Source organism: Capricornis sumatraensis, chromosome 15 (assembly GCF_032405125.1).
Source record: "Capricornis sumatraensis isolate serow.1 chromosome 15, serow.2, whole genome shotgun sequence".
Taxonomy (NCBI): Eukaryota; Metazoa; Chordata; class Mammalia; order Artiodactyla; family Bovidae; genus Capricornis; species Capricornis sumatraensis.
In genome coordinates, this window is record NC_091083.1 from 70,283,406 (window position 1) to 70,305,920 (window position 22,515).

At 52.4% G+C, this 22,515-nt stretch overlaps 1 protein-coding gene across 1 annotated transcript in view; it reads right to left on the minus strand.

Annotated features, from left to right (window-relative positions):
* The window catches only part of TGM2 (transglutaminase 2), a 34,979-nt gene extending 14,845 nt beyond the window's left edge, over positions 1-20,134 (minus strand). Inside the window, exons 1-7 of the mRNA XM_068987046.1 lie at positions 20,043-20,134; positions 15,916-16,095; positions 10,810-11,052; positions 5,460-5,578; positions 3,793-3,921; positions 2,625-2,802; positions 49-184 (exon numbers count right to left, since the gene is read on the minus strand). Of these exons, the coding sequence (XP_068843147.1) occupies positions 49-184; positions 2,625-2,802; positions 3,793-3,921; positions 5,460-5,578; positions 10,810-11,052; positions 15,916-16,095; positions 20,043-20,052 (995 nt within the window). The 5' untranslated portion in view covers positions 20,053-20,134. The remainder of the gene's footprint in view (positions 1-48; positions 185-2,624; positions 2,803-3,792; positions 3,922-5,459; positions 5,579-10,809; positions 11,053-15,915; positions 16,096-20,042) is intronic.
* Between the last annotated feature and the right edge of the window lie 2,381 nt (positions 20,135-22,515).

Here is a 22,515-nt window from a genome sequence, read left to right on the forward strand (position 1 = left end):
CACCCCATCTCCTCTTCAGGTGACCCTCCCTACTGGGCAACCCCTTACCAGATCATCTCGCTCTTGTCACTCTGGATCTCCCCGAACTCGTTGCGGAAGTACTCGATGAGCAGGTTGCTGTTCTGGTCGTGGGCTGAGTTATAGTTGGTCACGACGCGGGTGGGGATGCCAAGGCACCGCAGCACTGGGTGGAAGACATGGTGGAGAGAGTTTAGGGGGTGGGCTAGGGCCCTAGAGACATCTGCTCTGCCTAGGCCTCCACATACCAATCTGTACCCCAGGGAGCACTGTACCCATTGTCCAAGTGGTGAGGTTGTGCCATCATCTTGCCCAGACAATGGTGCCCACCTTGCTGATTGCCCGCCTCTCGCCTTCACCTCACAGCTAACAAAAGAAGACTCTAAACACAAATCTGACATTAAGAGTCTACTGCTAAACCCTCAATGGCTGTTCACGGCCCTCAAGGTCAAGGCCAAACCTCCACTATGGGCCTTGCCTTGCGGGATCTGGCCCTTGATCAATTCCTGCACACTTTGCTCCAGCCACACTGCCCTCCAGCACGCCTTGTTCCCACCTGCCCCAGGATACTGGCGTATGCCCATCCCTCAGCCAGGAAGGCCACCCTGCCAGATTTAGATTACCCCATCATCTGCATTCACAGTAAGACTAGGGATGCATCATCACTCAAAATATATGGGTATGTGAAGGATTCTTTAATTAGTCCTCTGAGGGCAGTGAGTGATCTGTCTTATGTTACAGTCCCAGAGCCCTGCAAGACCCGGCACAGACTAATTGGTCAAATGGGATGAAGGAAGGAAGTAGAAAGAGAAGGAGGAAGGAAAGGAGAAAAGGGATGACAGATTCAGAGCGAGGAGTAAGCAGTGGGGTAGGCAGGAGGCAACAGAAGTCAGGACCCTTCCGTTCCAGCCCCAGCTGCTCCAGGCTGTGTGGCCTGGGGCCAGTCCCTTCACCTCTCTGGGCCTTGTTTCGTCCTCTCTGGCTCAGAGTTCCAGTGGTCTGGGGCTCCACTGTGGACCAGGAGGGCCTGCACTGTGTCGAGGCACGGTTTTCAGAGAGGCTGGTGTTGCAGTGATAGGTAACGAGGAGGCAGGAGGTCAATTGGCATCTATAGACCACAGAATCCTGCTCGAATAGTGGTGCTGGGTGTTCCTGACAGAAGGGATTATGGGTGCTTTTTCCCTTTCGTTTTTTAATATACTTTTTATGTAAAATGTAAAAGCAACATATTCTCAGGGTAAGATAAAGAAAGTAACATCTAAAAAAAGAAGTGAAGCAGAAAGGCCTACTAAATACAATCTGTAGGACTTTTGTTTTAGTTTTGATGAGGTTGAGTCTCTGCGATGGGGGAGAGACAGGAATGTGAACTTTGCCCAGTGCCTGCCATCAATCAGGGCAAAAACTTCCCCGAAGGCCCCAGACTCAGGTCAGGAGATGAGAGAGCCCTGGGAGGAGGGAGGAAGGAGCAGCTGTGACCTTCCACCTCTTGCCTGGTTCTTGTGCCTTTTGGCCTGGGTAGGGACACTCCCCACTCTCTGCTGCCCGTGGGGAGAGCTGGTGTTCCAATTCCAGGCCTTACCCCATCACGACAAGTTTCAGAGTACAGACTGCAGGCTGGAGGAGGCTTGTCCCCACTGACCCAGGAGCAAGGCTCCACTCCTGTCCCAGGGGATGGGGTCCCTCAGGGGCCTCATCCTCACAGTCTAAGACCAGGAGGCTGTGCCTGAAGCGGGCCCACCTGGTTCCATTCCTGGCTGTGCAGATCACCAGCTTTGTGACCTTGCCCAAGCCACTTCTCTCTGAGCCTCCACTTCCTCCTCTAAGAGGAGCTAATAATAGCAGCTTGTCGGGATGCTGTAATGATTCAGAGAGGGAAGGGTGTGAGCAGTCTGGCAGAACAGAAAAGTGTGTCACTGTGCCCGTTACTGCAAATACCTGTCCAATTACTGTTGGCCAACTAACGGACACAGAGATGTCCCAGGATCCAGCTGAGGAATCCCAGATGTCCCTGGAAACCCCGAAACCCAACCTAACCTGACTGACTGTGCTAAGTGACCTCCCCTGGGTCCTAAGAGCTCCCTGTGACTTAGGTTAGTTACCACTGTCTCCGTTTTACAGGTGAGGAAGCTGAGGCCTGGAGACCCCGATTCTCTTGCCCAGGGATTAGAGGCAGAGCTGGGATTCAAACCGGGAAGTCCAACTCCAGTCCCTGGGCTGATCCACTATTCAACTCCCTGCAGAAACCCCACAGCTGGGACTTCCCTGGTGGTCCAGTGGCTATGACTCTGAGCTCCCGATGCAGGGGGCTGGGCTTTGATCTGTGGTCAGGGAATTAGACCCCACATGCTGCAACTAAAGAGTTTAAGTGTCATAACTAAAGGTCCTGCATGTTGCAACTAAGGCCTGGTGCAGCCAAATAAATATAAATATTAAAAAAGAGAAGAAACCCCACAATCACCGGGGTCAGACGTCCTGTTACTTGACCAAGTTTTCCCAGGATCTGTTACACATCAGGCCTGGGAGAAGGCCACAGGGACCCTGACTCAGCCTTAGTTCCTGGAAGCCGAGGGCGGTTCCAGGCCCCGCCACATCCACCTGCCACTCACCGGTGCAGGCCACAGCTGCAAACACCCAGCACTGGCCATACTTGACGCGCTGGCAGCCATCTTTCTTCCAACGCCGCAGGATGTCCACGCTGCCGATCCAGAACATGGGGCTGATGCCGTCCCCGTAGTTGTTGTCCCAGCGCCCCAGCAGCACGCCCTGGTCATCGTTGCAGTTGACCTGTGACCCACGAGAGCGTCAGAAGGACCAAGTCTGGGGTTAGTGACGGCTCTGATAGAGTGGGCACGAACTCAGCACGTGGTGAAAGGCAGGGGAGGGGCGTTCCAGGCTGAAGGAGCAGCAGGTGCAAAGATCCCGAGGTATGACTGACGGGGAGGTTGGAGACAGGAGCGGCGGTGGGAGAGGAGGTGGAGAGGGTCAGAGTCATGAGGGTGATGCTGGAGATGTGAATGTGTGCGGGGGCTGGCAGGCGGCACGATCTGAGTCTTACAGGGGCCTGTTCTGGCCCTGCCCAGACGGTGACATTGCCCCCCGACTCTCAGCATCCTGCTGCCCTGGCCCTGAGCCAAGCAGGGTCTGGCCCCGCCCCCTCTGCAGCCCACCTGCAACCCTCCCCAACCACCGCCACCCCCTCACCGCCGCCCCTTTGCTCTCTGTTCCGGTCACACTGGCCTCCTTTCTGCTCCTCAAATCTGCCAGTCATCCCTCCTCGGGGAACCTGTGCACAAGCGGTCCCCCCTGCCTGGGACGCTCTTCTCCTCCCAGTTACATCAGCTCAAGAATCATCACTTAGGGAAGTCCCCCAGTCCTCCACTGGGGTTGCGCCCTGTGGTCAGACACTATCACACGTCTGGCCCCTCTGAGAGAGCATTGCAACATGACTGGGCGCTCACATGATCCTGTGGTTAACTCCTGTCTTCTCTCACACTCCCTAGAATGGAAGCTCTAGGAAGTGAGAGACCATTCATGTCTTCCACCTGCTTTTCCCTGGTGCCTGGGACATGGGTAGCACTTGATAAATACTTGCTGGGTGAATGAATGAATGAATTGCTTTGCGGGACCACACGGCCTTACCCTCATTTGTGTGCATCTTGTCTGTCCAAATACAAGGTCTCCTAGCTGAGACTCACCATCTCCCAGGTTTCCCTGGCCGTGACAGCCCAGGGCCTGGTCTCCATTATCACCTGAGGCGGGCCTGCGCTCACTCACCATGCCGCTCACCACTCGGCCCACATAGACCGGACTACTGCGGCGGGAGCAGTCTCGGCCGGCATTCTTCAGGAACTTGGGATTGACGTCCAGGAGCGTCAGGCAGATGTCTAGGATCCCGTCTTCAAACTGTGTCAGAGGAAAGAAGGGGAGGATGAGGGAGCTGAGAAGTCACCTCCTCCAGGAAGCCTGCCTTGAAGTCCAGCAGCTGTGGGAACCCCCCTGTTCTGTCTCACACATCACACCTGGAGGCTCAGGTTGGGTCTGTCACATTGCTGTGGCGCCAGCTTTCCTGGCCCAGGAAAGTGGGGGAGGTGGGATGGGACGATGACTGAGTGTATGAGAAAGGGGGTGGGGTGTGCCTGCATCCAGACTTGGCGGGGGTGCAGGGGAGGCGGGGGTCCTGGGAACTTGGAGTAGAAGGAAAGCCCAGAGTCCCTGGAGCTTGACTGCCCTCAGTCACCTCAGGCCCAGCCACTGCCCTCCCTGCCCCCACAGCCAAACCTTCACTTCCCTAAAGCCTGACTCACCCCGCAGAGCTGATAAGTGTCCCTCCTCCCCGACCCCCACACACTGCGCTGATTGGAACCAAAGTATAAATTGCAAAGATGTAAATCTAATCTCATCACTCATCTCCACTGCCCCCAGAGTAAGATGGAGACTTCTCCCTGTGGCCTGCAAGGCCCTTCATGATCGGTGTCCCACTCCATCCTAACCTCACCTCCCACCACTCTCAACCACACTCACTCTGCCCCAGGGCTTTTGCACATGCTGTTTCCTTTGCTTGGAATGTTCTTTCTGCCCCTCTCTCTATGACTCACACCTTCTCATCCTTGCAGCTTAGGTGCTGTCTTTATCAAAATCTCTCATTGTCACCATCCCTCAGACCACTTCGGTCACATTTAAAGGCTCGCAGGTCTGTTCCCGGCTCTCTGCGTCTGTGGCCTTGTCCCAAATCAGGCCTTATCACAGGCCTCCCTCCATGACTTAGAGCAGTCCCCCCTGGCTTGACCCATTCATTCTTCAACTCCCTACTGCCATCGCCCTGACATTCAGGGCTGTTCACAGCTTGAATACTGTGGACTTCTCCCAGGTCATCTCCTGGGGCCCCATCTCATCCAAGTGCTCCCCTAGCTGCAGGACACTTCTTAGGCACAACGTAAACTTTCCCACCTCTGTGCTTTCTGCTCATGCTATTCCCTAGGACACTGCGCACCAGTATGTTAAAAATGTATTTTAACGCAAATGTTTCTGGCAATTTAGACATATAATTCGAGTTTGAGAACCACTAATTCAGACAATGGTTTAAAGCCCCTCTCAGTACATGCCTAGCACAGTCAGTGCTCTCCAAGTGCTGCCCACTATTTTGCTATGGCCGTGAATGGCTCCCTCCTCCCTCCTGGAGCACTCGCCAGCCCCACAGCTCCTACAGGCTCTCTGCCTCTGAGCTGCCGCTCCCACAGTGCACAGCGCCATCCTTTGCTGTGTGACCTCAGGCCTGGCCTGGGCCCTCTCTGAGCCACCAGCCATTTCAGAGCCCTTGAATCCTTGACAGTATGGGGTGGGTGACTCTGAGACCTTGCTTACACTTTCTGATTTTGTCTCAGACCCAGGGCCCAACTTACAGCAAGCCAGAGATGGTTAGGAGGGGCAGAGTGTGGCCCTACCTGCCCAAAATTCCAAGGTATGCTCTTGATGAACTTGGCTGAGCCCTGGTAGATGAAGCCTTGCTGGGTAAGGATGTATTCTTGCCGCTCCTCATCTGAGTTCAGGTACACAGCATCCGCTGTGGGTAAAAAGGAAAAGGCCTCAATTCAGCGTCCGGCAAGGCCCAGGTTCCCCACAGACATGGCACCTGGGGTGCCAACCCTTCAGGACCAGGGCAGCGCCCCAGAGGCCATTCTCTCTTTAAATCAGAAAAACTAACTCATTAATTAATAATCTCATACCAATAAGATAAAGTATTATCAGTTGGTGATAACAATGGCTGTCTTTTATCCAACACTTGTCACCTGCCAGGACCTGTGATAAATGTAATGACATAAGTTAACTTGTTTAACCTCCACCAAAGCCTCACATGGAAGGCATCCTTGGAAGCTCCATTTTACAGATGGCAAAACTGAGGCTTGAGACTATTTTACGAATGGGAAAATCACACCAGCACAAGAGACAGAGGAGCACTGACCGGGGCCAGGAGTCAGGAATCCCCTAGCTCTGAGTAGGGGATTTTTGCTGTATGACTCTGGGCAGCTCACTTCTCCTACCACCTGACTGTGTTTCCTGAAGGTCAAATGTGATCACAGAACAGGAAGGTGCTTTGCAAGCTGAAGCCCTGAGATGGTGTGAGGAAGGAGCATGATTCAGAGGGAGTCAACGCAAGGTCGCTGCAACTCAGAGGAAGCAGATCTGTCCAGCTTGGGGGTCAGGCGGCATCTGAAGGTTGCCTTAATGACATTCTAAGCAGAGGACTAGAGAGATGAGTGGTGCAGCTGCTGGAAAATGGATGATACTTAGTTCCCTGTGGCTTGTGACGACAGAAGAGGGCCTGAGGTGGTGAGACCAGCTGGAGGGCAAAGGTTAGTCCAACTTTTCCAATTCCCACTCACAAGTGAAGAAATTAAGACTGGGAAGGGGAAATCCAGAGCCATTGTATGGCTTTGATCAGTCCTAGGCATTTTTGCCTCCATGGGCTCCTTCCTCCATTAAAGAAAATCTTTTTGTAACATATTTTTTGACTGCATTGGTATAACACTGGATCTTCCCAACCCAGGGACTGGCAGGAGGATTCTTTGTCTTCTGAGCCACCAGGGAAGCCCAAATAAATTAATATTATATGTTAAAACATATTCTCTGGCCTGAACCTCTTTTTTTCTTGGTCTTCTGATTTTTTTTTGACACCATAATTTTTTTTAAATTTTAATTAGAAATGAACACATTTTCACGGGTCCCTAAGAGTATGGTGGACCCAGGCAGCGTGCCTACTGAAATCAGCCTGGGGAAACATGTCCAGCGCCTGGGGAAGCGGCTGCCTGGCCCCTCAGACCCCTGGGCCCCTCTACAGCAACAGGCAGGCAGCCCCCGCCCGCACCACCTGGAGGAAAACAAATGTGAAAGTGGCTGAGCACCTTATGCATCCTGCCAGGAGGCTTGGGCGGGGGATTGCGCAATGAACACCAGTCTTCAGATAAATGAGCTATGTGGCTGTAAACCAGCTGGTGGCGTGGGAGGAAGAATCTGAGAGAAGGAAAAGGCCGTGGTATTTCCCCATCCAGTGGGAGGGTCAGCACATGTTGAACTGTCCCCACCTCAGCCCAGGAGGCTGGGACTATGGTGTCCCCACTCAGGTCTCTGGCTGGTAAAGATGGAGGTCTTGGGGATGCTCCCTTGGGATCCTGGCCATGCTGGAACTCAGGGACCAGAGGCCCGCAGGTCATGGGCAGATGCTGCCCTCTCCCCCAAGAGGGAGAGCAGTTTCCTCCCTTAGCGCCCCACAACCCCACTCAGCCCAACTGCCTATCTCCTTATTCCCAGCTCCCCCCACCCTCCGGGATGTTGCTCCCTTCAGTCACTGTGGTGCTTGGCTGGCTGCCACCCCATCCCTCCGGGCAGGGAAGAGGCAAGGCCACAGGGAGGAGTCATGCCCCAGAACCTCACTGCCCGTTCCTTGAACTCTGAAACCCCACGGTGATGGGATTGGGGAGGGGCACTGTCAAGTGTCTGCCCCAGGGGCAGGGTCGCCAACTACGTGCAAGTTCACACACTGATTAAAATAAAAATGAGCAGACAGTGTGACCAGCAAGGCCACTTCTGTCCTGAGAAACCATTCGGTGTGGCCACAGGGCATGTGAGCAAGGAAACTCCTCCCTGTGATAAGCCATAGGGAACCAACTCATATCCGTGGATGGGAGCCAGATGGCAAGGCCCGGGGCACTTGCAGCTCTTAAAAAGGATGAACAGTGACTTTCCTGGTGGTGTAGTGGCTAAGACCCCGCACTTCCAATGCAAAGGACCCAGGTTCAATCCCTGTTCGGGGAACAAGATCCTACAGGCCACAACTAAAAGTTTGCGTGCCACAGCTTAAGGTTCTGCACACCACGACAAAGAGTCTGAAGATCCTGCAGGCCACCACTAAGACCTGGTGCAGCCAAATAAATAAACCAAACAAAAACAAAACAACAACAAATGTATGCAAACTGTGTGGAAAGAGCCTCAAGACGGTAGAGGGAGAAAAAAAAATCCCAAGTTGTAGGCTGATGTATACAATGGGGATTCTTTAATGTTTAAGACAGGGAAATCCATAATGCAATGATGTCTTCTACAACATGATCAATATAACTAACACTGATGTATGTTACATATGAACATTCTTAAGAGAATAAATCCTGAGTTCTTACCATAAGGAAAATACTTTTTGCTTTAATTTTGTATGTATATGAGATGATGGGTGTTCATTAAAATTATTGTGATAATCATTTCATGATGTATGTAAGTCAAATCATTATGCTATACACCTTAAGCTTATACAGTGTTGTACGTAAATTATATCTCAATAAAACTGGAAGAAAAAAAATACAGTGATGTCTCCAGATACAAACACTGAATCTAAAGAGATAAGCCCTCCACAGACAGCTAATAATGGTGTTTCCTAAGGAGGGGAGTGAAGGATGGGCGGCTATCTCTCTGTAGTGCTTGAAGCTTTTACAAAGAGGGTGTTCTCATATCTTACTGTTATAATTTGAAGTAAAAGCCAGGGCTTCCCTGGTGCCTCAGTGGTAAAGAATTGACCTGCCAATGCAGGAGACAGGGGTTTGATTCCTGATCCGGGACAATCCCACATGCCAGGGAGCAACTAAGCCCGTGTGCCACAACTCCTGAGCCCGTGCTTTAGAGCCCAGGAACCACAACTATTGAAGCCAGCGAGCCTAGAGCCCGTGCTCCCCAATAAGAGAAGCCACCTCAGTGAAAAGCCCACGCACCGCAACTATGAATAGAAAGTAGCCCCCACTCTCTGCAGCTACAGAAAAGCCCGTGCGACAAGGAAGACCCAGCGCAGCCAAAACGAAATGAAAAAAAGAAAGAACAGCCAAAGTATATAAAAGAGAAAATAAAAAATCTTTCTGTTCAAAGAAAATGCCCCCAGATGGAGAAGAAAAATAAATAAATAAATAAATAAAGCAGTGGCCCAGTAGGAGGCTGGTGGTCTGGAGGTCTGGTCTGGCCCAGTAGGAGGCCAGAATTTCTGTTCTGGGGCTGGGCTTCGAGGAGGGAAGCCCATCACCAAGCTGGGCCTGCCCACATGGCCCCTCTCTCTGCCTGGCTAGGTATGAGCCCCAGTAGTAGTGTTAGTTGCTCAGTCATGTCCGACTCTTTGCAACCCCATGGACTCTTTGCAAACCCCCTCCTCTTTCCTGCTCCAGACAGACTCAGCTCTTTCCCTGATTCTCTGGTTTTGTCCGGCATCCGCCAACTTACTTCTTGAAGGAGCTGCCAAAGCCACTTATCTCTAAGCCTCAGTTTCCTGTCTGTAAAACAAGGATGCTAATCTCTGCCCCTGGGGGTTGTTGAGCTGCTGCTGCTAAGTCACTTCAGTCATGTCCAACTCTGTGCGACCCCATAGATGGTAGCCCACCAGGCTCCCCGTCCCTGGGATTCTCCAGACAAGAACACTGGAGTGGTTTGCAATTTCCTTCTTCAATGCATGAAAGTGAAAAGTGAAAGTGAAATCGATCAGTCATGTCCCCTCAGCAACCCCATGGACTGCAGCCTTCCAAGCTCCTTCATCCATAGGATTTTCCAGGCAAGAGTACTGGAGTGGGGTGCCATTGGGTTGTTGAGAGCAACCATTAAAAGAGTGTATAAAGGGGCCTCCCTGGCAGCTCAATGGTAAAGGTCCAGGAAAATCCCACCTGTCATGAGACGACTAAGCTTGTGCACTGCAATTCCCGAGCCTGCACCCTACAGAGTCTGAGAGCTGCAACTATGGGGCCCCCGTGCTGCAGTGAAGCAACTACTGAAGCCCGCATGCCTAGAACCTGTGCTTTAAGTCACTGCAATGAGAAGGTACCCCAACAAAGGGTGGCCCCTGCTCATTGCAACTAGAGAAACTAGCCTCACAGCAACAAGGACCCAGCACAGCCAAAAATAAATAAAGATATATTTCAAAAATAGAAATCAAAAGAGAAGTTTAAAAAACATGGTGATAGTGATAATTTATTTTAAAAAATAAAAGAGTGTATAAGGAGCACTTAGGTGGCCAAACTACTCCTGCACACCTCTTCTGGGTACCCCATCCCTCCATCTCCCTGTTTCTCTTCCCCAAGCCAATCTGGTGAGATTTAAAACAGAGCCCCACAAAACAGAACCAGGTATGAGGCCATGGCCCTGGGCCTCCACTGGACAGTCCTTTCCTGAATGGGGCTTCTGAACCCAGGCCACCTCCAGGCAAGGTGGAATCCCTTTGTAGCTGTGTGCTGTGTTTAGTCGCTCAGTTGTGTCTGACTCTTTGCAACCCCATGACTCTTAGCCCATCAGGCTCCTCTGTCCATGGAATTTTCCAGGCAAGAATACTGGAGTGGGTTGCCATGTCCTCCTCCAGGGGATCTTCCCAACCCACGGATTGAACTCAGGTCTCCTGCATTGCAGGTGGATTCTTTACTGTCTGAGCCACCAGAGAAGCCCAAGAATACTGGAGTGGGTAGCCTCAACCCAGGAATCAAACCAGGGTCTCCCGCATTGCAGGTGGATTCTTTACCCTCTGAGCTACCAGGGAAGCCCAAGTAACTGTGTAGACTGGAGCAAGTCATTTTGCTTCTGCGAGCCTGTCCCCACCTCCATAAATGGGAATGATGAGAGTTCTGACATCATGAAGTCTTAGAAGGCTAGAGCCTCATTCAGTCCACCTGGATGTCTCTGCTGCCCCATCTTCCGCCCACCACCCCCCTGCCACCAAGTGGTTCCCATGGGTGGGTCCAGCCCTGCCCATCTTCCCATCCTGCCCATGGACACAGTGCAGCTCACCTGGACACCAGCTGTTGAAGAGCAGGGTGAACTGAGCCAGCATGAAACTGGAGCCCTGGTAGCCGGTGGAGGCCTCCAAGCTGAGGCGGTAATGGCCAATAGGGGCATTGGCTGGGGTGCTGAACTGCAGCGAGAGGGTGCTGTCTTGCTGGTCCACTACCACCGCTGCCCAGGCCCCCTCCTCCATAGCATCGGACAGCCTGAAGAGGGCTTTGGTCCCGGTCTCCTCACTGGGGTCTGGGCCTGCAGAGGAAGAAAGCAGTGGGCCATGAGCCAGGCGTGGTGAGGGAGGGTGAGCACCAAGCCTGGCAGGGGCAGAGCACACTCCTGGGGGTGCCCTGGGCCTGGGTGTGAGGCCCGGAAGGAACTTGGAGGAGTGGTTTCATCTCTCTGAGCCTTGGCTTCTTCATCTGGGGACTGGACTCCAAAATGTACAGGCTGGTTTTGTGGGAATGCACAGAGAGTGGCAGGCACACAGCATGTCCTCAGTCTCCTGGGAGCAGGGACAGCGTGGCCTGGGACAGGGTCACAGTGACACTGTTCTGGACTGGTGTGACTTTGAGCAAGAATATCCTCCTCTCTGGGCTCAGTTTGCCCATCTATAAAATGGACAGGAATGAGGCAAGGTACTCCCCAATGGTCCTCCATTCCTATTTAAATCCTTTACCTGCTGGCATCCTGCTTTCTCTTTCAGAAAAAGAAGCCCAGACTCTGAGTAAAATGGGACCTCAGTCCTCTGAAGTGGCCAGTGGAGCCTGTCTGAGAGCCTGCTTGCTCCTGGCTAGCAGAGGGTGCTGGCCATTGTAGATCCAGGTGTCTGTCTCCCCAAAGCCCCCTCCACCTCTTGGCCTCTGTATCTCCACAGGCAACTCTGAAGAGCCAGAACCATCCCTCACCTCCCTGCAGCCTCTGACACTTTACCAAGTGCCCTTGGTACTTCCCGCTTCCCCTGAGACCCCTTGTACAGGTGGAAAAACTGAGGCTCAGAGAGAAGGGCTCTTCCAAGAATGTTCCAGGGGTCTGTGGCAAAGTCAGGATTTGGGCCCAGGTCTCCAGGCCCTGGGGTCCCCACGTTGTCACTCATTCCCAAAGGGGAGGTTTCCCTAGTTGGGAGGATAGTGTCTCAGGTCTCAGTGTGCTGAGGGCCTGCCTCCCTGGCTCTTTTTCTGGGGGAGGGCAGGGCCCAGATTTTGCAGGCAGGTCTGAGTCATAAGGAGGGCGAGGGGGGCCAGTCCCCTCTTCTGGACTTGGGTGGTGGAGAGAAGAAACAGAACTTTCTCTGCCTGGTTGGGCGGCTGCCCGGGAGGGTTTCTGTTTACTCTTCCATCTCCCTCCCTGCCACTCTGCCCATCCACCGCTGACAGTACAGGGGCCTGCTCAGTAAGGGGCTACCTGCCAGCCCCGCCCACACCAGACCCAAATATAACTCTGAACTAACAGGCATGATGTCAGCCTCTGGGTCCCTGAGTGCCAGGAGCCAGCTGTCCTTTAAACACTCCCTGTCTTCCAGGGTTAGCATTTAGGGGAAGAACTGGGCAGCACTGGGGCCTGAGAGCCAGCCTGATCTGGTTCCCCCATTGAGACCTGGAGTGCTGTGTGACCTCAGCTAAGTCATGAGACCTCTCTGATCTGCAATTTTCTCATCAAAGACGAAAACAGGCTTAGACTACATTCCCGGAAAGGTGTGATTCCAGGTCTGAAACTGACTCTGTGACCTTGGACAAGCTATTTAGTGTCTTTGTGCCCTAGTTTCCTCATCTGTAAAATGGGGTCAATTGCAGTACCTCTCATAAGGTCATTGTGAGGCTTAAAGAAGCTGAGGCTTGTAAAGCACAGTACAAGGTGCCTGGCATGCAGTAAGCACTCATAAGTAATAGTTAATTATTTACTACTGTCACTACCACCTTCTAAATGACATTTACAGGAATTGGTGAGAGTTCATAGAAAGCATTTAAAGCAGTGACTAGCACAAAGTAATTATTCAGTAAACATGAGCTATTCTCAATGTCATCCAACAAGACCATTACAAATCAGAGTTCTCACACCAAATAACAGATTTTGAGACTGGAGTGCAATGTAGTAATTGCCTAGCTCAATTGCATCACTTCACAGATATGGAAACTGGGGCTGAGAGTGATAAAGTTGGGGTGAACATACATCCTTGTTTTCTCAGGATAGTCCCATTTTATGCCTGTTGTTGTTGTTTAGGTGGTTAATCTTTTGTAACCCCATGGACTATAGCCTGCAAGGCTCCTCTCTCCATGGGTTTTCCCAGGCAAGAATACTGGAGTGGGTTGCCATTTGCTTCTCCAGGGGATCTTCCTGACCCAGGGATTGAACCCACATCTCCTGTGTTGCAGGCAGACTCTTTATCACTGAGTCACCAGGGAAACCCTTTCATGCCTCTGGTCCCAGAATAATTCTTTCATTCATAATCTTTTCATTCTCAGAAGAGACTCTGTTGGGATGATCAATGTTCTGGTTTCCACAGTTACAGGCTGGGCCGGGTCCCATAGTCACTGTCACCACTGACACACCGCCCTTGGGGACTGGCCAGGAAACACTTGCTCTCTGTCCTGTGGCAGCCTTGTACACACACACACACACACACACACACACACACACCCCTTTCTTCTGAGGGGTCCTGGGGGATGGGATGAGGATGGGCTGTCCCCCAACCCTATCACTGTTCACGTAAGCTGGCTTAGAAAATTCCTTGGCTGAGGTTCCATGTGGTACTCTTCGTGGAGCCAGAGGCTCCGCAGAGATCCCACTGGGCATAAATGACCCTGGAGACCTGGAGGGGTCCTGGCCTCTATCCTGACCACAGCAGTGAGGGGCTGGGTGGGGTCGATGAGGGGAAGCTTCCAGAGTCAAGCCTGCTATTAGCCTCATAAGGGTTCTTTTCACTGTTCCAGGCTGACCTCACTGTCACCCCTCCACCCTCAAACCCTGGCCTCCCTTGTGGGGGAAGTAGAGTTTTAGTCCGTAAAAACGATGGTGCTTGTCTGCTGTGGTCTGTACCCCACAACAGGCCTGTCTGGCCTTGAAGTGTCAGGGTGAGATGCTCAGCATCTGGGCATGGGGGGCATCAGGCCACACACTCCATTCGCTGGGTGACCTTCACCAGCTCTCTCCCCTCTCTGGTCCTCAGTTTCCCTAAAGAGGTAGGAGAAGTGGATCACAGGCTAGAATGTTCTAACACCAAAGCAGGGTGCCTGGGCCAGGCTCGGCCAGAGGCTGACCCAAGCCAGGCCTTAAGGCGGGAAGCCTGGCTTCCTGGCATTGTCACTCAGCTTGTTCAGCCCACGAGAGGGTCCGGGTAGCTCAGACAGGGAAGTCAAGAGCACTCAGAGATACAGTGCCTTCTATGGTTGCCCTGGGGGCTGCGGAAGTTAGCAGGGCAGGTTGGTGATGGCTTGAGATAAGTTGGCAGAGACCAGAGAACAGAGATTAGTTGCTGGAGTAAGATCAGCTGCCTGCCTCCCGCTGCGGTCCCAACCCTGAACTAGGGGCCTCATTACCTAGCACCAGGCTGCCTAGACAAATGCAAAAGAAGGAAGAAGAAACCAGACACCCTGAGAGTAAAGAAGGGGAAAAAAGGTGGGAAATTCCCATACCAGCAGTTCAATGACCATCTATTTCACAGAAGAATAAACCAAGGCCAGCAGGCCCTTGTGGTGAGCAAGTAGATGTCTCTGCTCTCAGATCACAGCAACAAAAAGCCTCAATTCTGGGGTCAGGGTTTGAATCCTGCTGTGTGATCTGGGCAAGTAAATTGACCTTTCTGAGCCTGAGTGTTCCCATCTGTAAAATGGGGGCTAGTTACGCATTCAGAACAGAAGGATTCTGGATAAGTATACTTACACCACAGATGTGATTCTCCCCAGCCCAAGCCTGACTCTTCTCAGGGCACTACCCCCAGCCCTTAAGTTCCACAGATTCAGGCTTTCACTTTACAGAAGGGGAAACTGAGACTAGAAAGATGGGAAACTTGCCAGAGGCCCCTCAGGTCTAAAGAATGAACCCCAAGGCTGCTGGTTGTGAGTGTGTGTTGAGGGGGATGCCCCTGGTTAGTAGGTGTGTCCCTGCCAGAAGAGAAAGGGGAGGGAGGAAAGGGATGGAGGGGATATCCGTAGCAGGTCTGCAGGCATTGTGATAAGCTTTATCAAACGGCTTCCCAGGTAATACAAGCATCAGCCTGCTTGCTCTCTGGCCTCAGAGACCTCAGAAAGAGCTAGAGCTGGCCTTTCCCACCCTCAGGCCAGAGTCCCAGCCTGGTGGCCCCTCGCTGACCTCAAGGGAGTGGTTCCCACCAGAAGCCAAACCCAGTGGCATTTAAGGTCACTTTCTATGGCAAACAAAGTTGACTGGGCATTGGGTATCTGGGGATGGGGCTGCTGGGGCCTTAATGTCCCTTCACCCATCACTAGAGTCCCTGGAGCAAGATCAGCAACTGCTGTGAACATTTGCAGGGCACTCCCTCATGTCAGGCTCTTTTTACTTAAGGACCTTCTATTAGGAGTGCTTTAGCTCAGAGAGCCTAAGTAATTTGCCCGAGGTCACACAGCGGGCAGGCAGTCTGGTCCACACCAGAATCCAAGTGTGTGAGTCTGAGGCAGCCTCCTGATGCTTAGAGAAAGAACTATAGGAACACAAAACTGCCCACTCAGAGAGCTAGAGAAAGCTGGGCTCTCTCCACCACCCAGACTCCCTTTGGGTCCCATCCCAGAGGCCTGGTCAGGTTGTGTGGGTTTGGAGAAAAAGCTGTTGATAATTGGAAAATTGTTTGGATGTGGGAAAAGACAGGCAGGATCTTGATGGACCTATGTGCTAGCAAATACCGCCCCCACCCCATACCCAACCCTGGTGATAAAAGGTTATCAGGAAGCCAGGCACCCAGGATCACAGACTTGTCTATAAGGCTGAGTGGTGCGGGATGACATCTCTCCACTCACTGGACCTCGATTCTCTCATCTGTAAAATGGGGTAGTGACTACGGGGAATTTCTCAGGGGAATCAGGAGGAGGAATGGCATCAATTTTCCCATGGTCTGCAGGGGACAATGAAATCACAGAATGGGAAGGGGTGGAGGGTAGTACTCACCAGTCATGGCACAGAAGGTGAGGCTGTCCACGCTGGCCTCATAGTTTCGGCCCTCGAAGTGCAGAGTCAGCCAGAAGGGCTGGCCCCGCCGCACCACCAGCCTCTCCCTGCACAGGTCAGCTGTGTGGTGGTCACAGCCATTGACCTCCAGCTCCAGGTCACATCTCTCCAGGACCAGATCTGTAAAGACAGTGAGGGGCTTGAGCCAAGGTTCAATCTCACAGCCAGCTGTGTGCCCCAGGCTCCCTGGACATGGGGTGTTCAGGGCCCTCCCAATCCTCAATTGCAGAAGTTGTGCAACCCTGTTGTGCAGAAGTAAACCAGGCCTAAATGTCCCCAATTCTTTTTTTTTTTTGGCCATGCCACGCTGCTTGCGGGATCTTAGTTCCCTGATGTGGGATCGAACCCAGCCTGCTGCAGTGGAAGCTCAGAGTTCTAACTGGACCACCAGGGAAATCCTCCCCAACAATCACAGGTTGTGTACACTGGGGCAGGTGGGGAAGGCTCTGCCACCTCCTGGCCGTGGCCCTCAGGCGACTCAACTCTTCTGGGCTTCACTTTCCCCACCTGAGTTCACAGTGAGAGACAGCAGGACCCAGGGTGGCTGTGAGCCATTTAGCCCAGTGCCTTGCACATAATTAAGTACCTTCTAGATATGGGCTAGTCTGCTGTGACTGGAGGGTTCTTTTGGTAAAAAGTGGGGTGATATTTGGTATTGGTTAGTTACACGGGCTTTGCCTTTTAGGTTTAATTTTCAGTTTCCAGGGAATACAGAGGACTGAGGAACTCATTAAAGTTAGGACCAGGACATGCGTGCTCAGTTGCTTCAGTCATGTCCAACTCTTTGGAATCCTATGGACTATAGCCTGCCAGGCTCCTCCATCCATGTAATTCACCAGGTAAGAATACTAGAGTGGGTTGCCATGCCCTCCTCCAGGGGATCTTACTGCCCCAGGGATCGAACCTACGTCTCCTACATTGCAGGTGGATTGTTTATCCACTGAACCACCTGGGAAGTCCCAGGACCAGCACTCGATCAACAAAATTCATACTCTGGGAAACAACAAGCAAAGTATTTGGTTTCTTTAACCAATAAATTGCAAAGCAGAAAGAAATCAAGAAAAAAGACAAGAAAAAAAGTTGAAGGGATAACCTGTAAACGAAAAGAAACCTACGGCACATTATAACCCACTGTGCTGTATGAGCCTTACTTGGATTTTGATTTGAAAAACTATTTATCACATACAATTGGAAATTTGAACACTGATAGAAAATGGTGATATTAAGGAATTTTTTATTCATGTCTAAAAAGGAGTCCTTATTCACTGGAGAGAAATATTGAAATATTTACAGTTGTACAACATGAAGTATGGGAAGTGAAAGTGAAAGTCGCTCAGTCATGTCCGACTCTTTGCGACCCCATGGACTGTAGTCCATGGAATTCTCCAGGACAGAATACTGGAGTTGGGTAGCCTTTCCCTTCTGCAGGGGATCTTCCCAACCCAGGGATCGAACCCAGGTCTCCCACATTGCAGGTGGATTCTTTATCAGCTGAGTTACAAGAGAAGCCCAATGTATGGGATTTGCTTTCAAATAGTGGAGAAGGGGGTGATGAAGGGGCAGGAAGCAGCAGTAGCTATAAGTTGGTGGTGGTTGAGATTGGGTTATGAGAACATAGGCATTTATTACACTATTCTCTCTACTTTTATATGTACTCAATATTCTCTATAATAAAATTTCTTTTTTAATGACAGGAGTTTGAGAGTCTTCAGGACCTAGGTTTCAGTTCGGATGTACTGCTGTGTGATCCTCAGCAGGTGTCTCTCCCTCTCTGTGCCTCCTTTTCTGAAGATTCAAGGGCTTAGCCCAGGGTAAAAGTTTGATATGTGAAAGTTCTCTTTATAATTTCTAAAGGAGCTGAAGACCAAAGTAGGGACAGTGAGGGGCTAAGGAAAGCACAACTCTCATAACCTTGGCAAGCTCAATCTGACATAATCAAGGTCAAGATTAGGGGGAGAGTAGGGTCGGAAGAATGGGCAAGGCAGGACTCCCAGAGCTATGGGGCCCTTGAGAGTAAGTTCTCCCATTGAGGCCCTGAGGCAGGGACTGGCAAAGTCACCTGGCAAGTGGGTTCTCCCATGGGGTCATCCACGCAGTTCTCCTTCCTCCCGCCACTGAACATCTATCCTCTAAACGAGGCGCAAATTGCCCATTGACTGCCAAGGACTTGGACGTGGGTTATCTCCACTTAAACTACAACTGCCCAGTTCAGTTCAGTCACTCAGTCGTGTCCGACTCTTTGCGACCCCATGGACTGCAGCATGCCAGGCTTCCCTGTCCATTACCAACTCCTGGAGTTTACTCAAACTCATGTCCATCACATCAGTGATGCCATCTAACCATCTCATCCTCTGTTGTCCCCTTCTCCTCCCACCTTCAATCTTTCCCAGTATCAGAGTCTTTTCCAATGAGTCAGTTCTTTGCATCAGACACAACTACTATCACTATCTTCACTTTGTAGGGACATTATGCGGCCCCAGGTCTCATGGCAAGCGCAAGACCAAGCTTGGGGATTTGAATCCAGAATCCAGGGCTGTAGAGTCTGGAGCCCAGCCTGGTAACCACCTCACTCTCAGCTCAGGATCTGTTGTCCATCCCCCACCCACATACTGCGTTTCACACCTGGGAGGAGACCTGGGAGGAAGGTGAGGCCCCTGGGATCATAGCAGGAGAGACCTCCACTAGCCACAAGGAGGAACTTCCTGCTGGCCTCCTGGGTGAAGAAGGAAAACTGCAATTCCAGAGAGCTGACGCAGCAAAGAGGCTCAGGGTGCTGAGTCCAGCAGCATTAGCGCAGGCACGTCCCCCAACATAGAGATCTTGCCTCTGAAATTTGTTCTCCCCGTGGGAGACCATAGAGAGATGGTCAGACCCTGGTGTGGGGCAAATGGGGTGCTGTCTCATGCTAATTGTGTGAAGAAGGATCCCAGAAATTACGCCCAGCTCTAGAGGTGCAGAAACACCAGGGTCTAGGATCATAGTATTTCTGTACCGAGAAAGGACCACTTCCAGGCCACCGGGATCGCTGTAGGAAGTGACCACTCTGGCAATGGGGCAGGGGGCTCATCGTTACTGGAAACTCCAGGTCCTCCAGCCCTACTGAGCCTCCCTTTTGGGGACAGAGATGGGAAACTGCATGGGACATACGTGGCCACCTAGCTGGCTTTCAGTCACATGTGTTGGGAAGCTGGTTCCCAGAGGGGGACAAAGATGGCCCGAGAACATACAGCTGGTCAGGCATGGTTCCTCCTGCTCATTCCCTCTCCATCTGCCCCGTGTGCCCCTCCAACGGCCCCTCCGCCCACCCTCCTTCCTGGGGGCTGCAGTGCCAAGGCCACCTCCAAATGGACTTGACCCAAGAGTCAGCCAGGGTGCTGAGCACAGCAGCATTAGTGTGTGTGTGAATTGACCCCTTCTCCACTCCTCTCCTCACAGAGGTACCAGTGGCTGGCGTTACTGTCTGTGTTTTACAGGATGGGAAACCGAGACTCAACCAGTGGCCAAGGACAGGGGATGCAGAACTTGGAGGCAGCCTGCGAGAGCAAGCCTGTTCTCAGGCCTCTCCTCCACTGCATGCTAGGAGCTCCTCTCCATCCGCTGAGACCAAGGAGACAGCCAGGCTTGGCTTACATGCCATGAGGGACTAACCAAAGCTCAGTCCCTGAGGCCAGGCCAGCACCCTCTGCACAGCTTCGTGACCAGCACACAGCAGGGAGCCAGGCTCCACTAACTGAGGACAGCTGACAATGGTCCGTGAACAAGGTACCTTACAGTTTAGAACACGCCTTCGTGGTCCATTGCCTCATCTGATCCAGGAGGCAGGGGTTAATGAATATGCCCTGGGGATGGGGAAACTGAGGTTCCAAGCAGAGCCAGAACTGGGGGCCGGGCACTTCTCATCCAGCCCAGCCCTCCTGTTTGTGCTCCAAATGGGGGGTTTAGGGCTTGAGTCCAGCCGAGTCCTGACCCCACTGCACTGGTGGGACCACCGAGACTAGGGAGAGATGGCTGGCCCCTGGACCCCGGGCCCCCTGCGCGGCGGCGGCACCCCTGACCCTGATACTCACCCTCGGCCATGGTCAGGTGGTGGCTGTGCTCCTCGGACTGCTGGCAGGACACTCCAAGTGCAGACCACTGGCGGCGGGCAATGCAGAGGCTGAGAGCGAAGTGAACTTATAGCCCGCTCAGGGGCGGGCTGGGGGCGGGGCCGCCCGGGAAGGCGGGGCCCGGCGAGGCCGGCTTTGCCCGGTCTGGGCCCACGTGCTTTCCACCAGCCGGCAGGGGCGCGCTGGGAGGCAGGAGCTCAGGGAGGACGGGAGAGGGCTGGGCAAGGGCGCCCTCTGGGGAGGCAGACACGAGCGCAGGGCTGGGACAACGGCCACAGGCAACACAAGCCAGGACACTCAGACACACCTGGATACACAGAGTCAGATCTTGGGTGACAGACACCTGGATACAGAAACACACACACAGATACAGACACACTGTTGCATCAAGACACATAGGCATACCTGGATACACAGACATGGACCCACAGTCAGGTCAGACTCGGGATCAAGAAGACACACACATCCTCAGATACAGACTCACAGAGACCTAAGGATGTGGACACACAGACAGACAGATACAGCAGATGAATCTGGACACACACAGCTGGTGACATGGACTTAAAATCAGTGACATGCCTGTACATAGACACAGCCAGACACACTTAGACAGGTACCCACTGAGAACCACACAGAAATAAACAGGTGTCCAGAGGCACTCAGCTCCCAGACACACAGAGACAACACCCTGTCAGAGGTGGACACAAAATCAGATCGGGGCACCTAGAGACACACAAAGCTGCAGGTCCTGGGAGCGGGACACACACACAGACAGGGCCTCATGTATAGACATGCAGACACACCCGCGGAGACAGACATACACCTGTCTCTGGAGCAAAACCCAGACATCCCTCTAGCTCATCTGTTCCTCTGCCCGGTCCATCTAATCTAATCACTCATCCGTCCATCGATCCATCCATCATCCACGTACCCCTTCCCCTCTCACTTCCACTGATGATGCTTCTCGCAGGCCCACCCTGTGCCAGAAGGAGACAAAGCCAGTCTCCCAGGGACTCAACCTCTGCCGTCTCACTCCTAGCATCTGGGGGCAGGAGGCCTCACCCAGTCTTCTCCCTCTGATCTTCCAGCCTTCTGTGCTTCTTATCCACCATGAGTCCTGAGCAGGAAGGGTCTCTGGGGAGACAGGGGCCTGTGAGCCTCCCCCAACCCTTCTTCCTGAATGGAACTTCCTGAAAGTTCCATATCTATTGATGGATTGGGGCTTACAAAATCGGCCCCAGTTTCCATTCCTGTGTGACAGAGCACAGGGAATAAACCTGTTGTTTCAGTAGATGTTTGTCCCTGAGTCAAATGGACCCTGCCCGGGATCTTAGTGAACAAACGCAATGATTTTGGGCCCAGCCAACCCATAAATTTTGGGCCCTGCCAACCCATAAAATAGTCCCACAGGTGAACCTTGTAATTGCCCCATTTTATAGGTTGTTGTCGAAAGTGTCCCCTGCAGCTGACGAGAGCTCCGAGGAGGAAGAGGGGCAAGTGAATACAGGGTCTGAGATCCCACTATGGATCCACCAGCAGGTATTTTGGGTCTCCAGGTATTTTAGGTTTCCTCCTTTGCAAAACGGGGGCAAGAATTCCTCCCTCTCAGGTCTGGCATAAGACTCAACCAAAATGACTAAGGTTGGGCAACTAGTACCTGGTGAGCACTAGATAAATGGGATGTCTCAGTTTTGGAGCAAAAATGCCATGTGTCCCAGAACCTGGCCCTGAGGGACAGGGACCCTAAAGAGAGGAGGCCTGGGGACAGTCAGGCTCTGCAGAAGGAAGGCTGTAGGTTAAATGTTTCTATAAGAGCCAGCCTTGCCCCAAAGAAATGGATAAATTTTGCCTTTGTTCATTCTTTTCCATTTGAAAATGACATGTTCTTCTCCACGTGGTACTCATCTTTCTTAATTGCCCCCACCTGGGAGCTCCCTGGAAGGCAGGAATGGACCGGACTCTTATTAGGATGCCCATCATGTTGTTCCTGGGGCCTGGCTTGGGGCTTGGCACAGGCCCAGATCTGTTCCTGACCCAGACAGCCACCTCCTCTTCCTTCCTCTCCCCGATTCTGTAGAACTGTGACCACCTACATGATGCAGGGCCTTGAGCAATCCCAGGACAGTTGGGGTCAGAACTGACTTCGGAGAAGTGGTGAATAAAGACCAGAACCCAGGCTGGGCCCCAAAACCTGAATTCCAGGCTTATTGACCAGGGGGCTTTGCTTCACTCTGGGACTCCATTTTCACATCTGTTCAGGAGGCCTGGGAAATGCTGCCTTGTCTTATCTCGTTGGGCAAGTCAAAAATTCAAAAGCATTTTACTGAGGGGGAAACTGAGGTCCAGGGAGCATAGTTATGGGCTCAAGGTCCCAGACAGTGCAGGAAGGGGTCCTTCATCATCCCTTGCAGGGGAAGTACAGGGCAGGGCACAG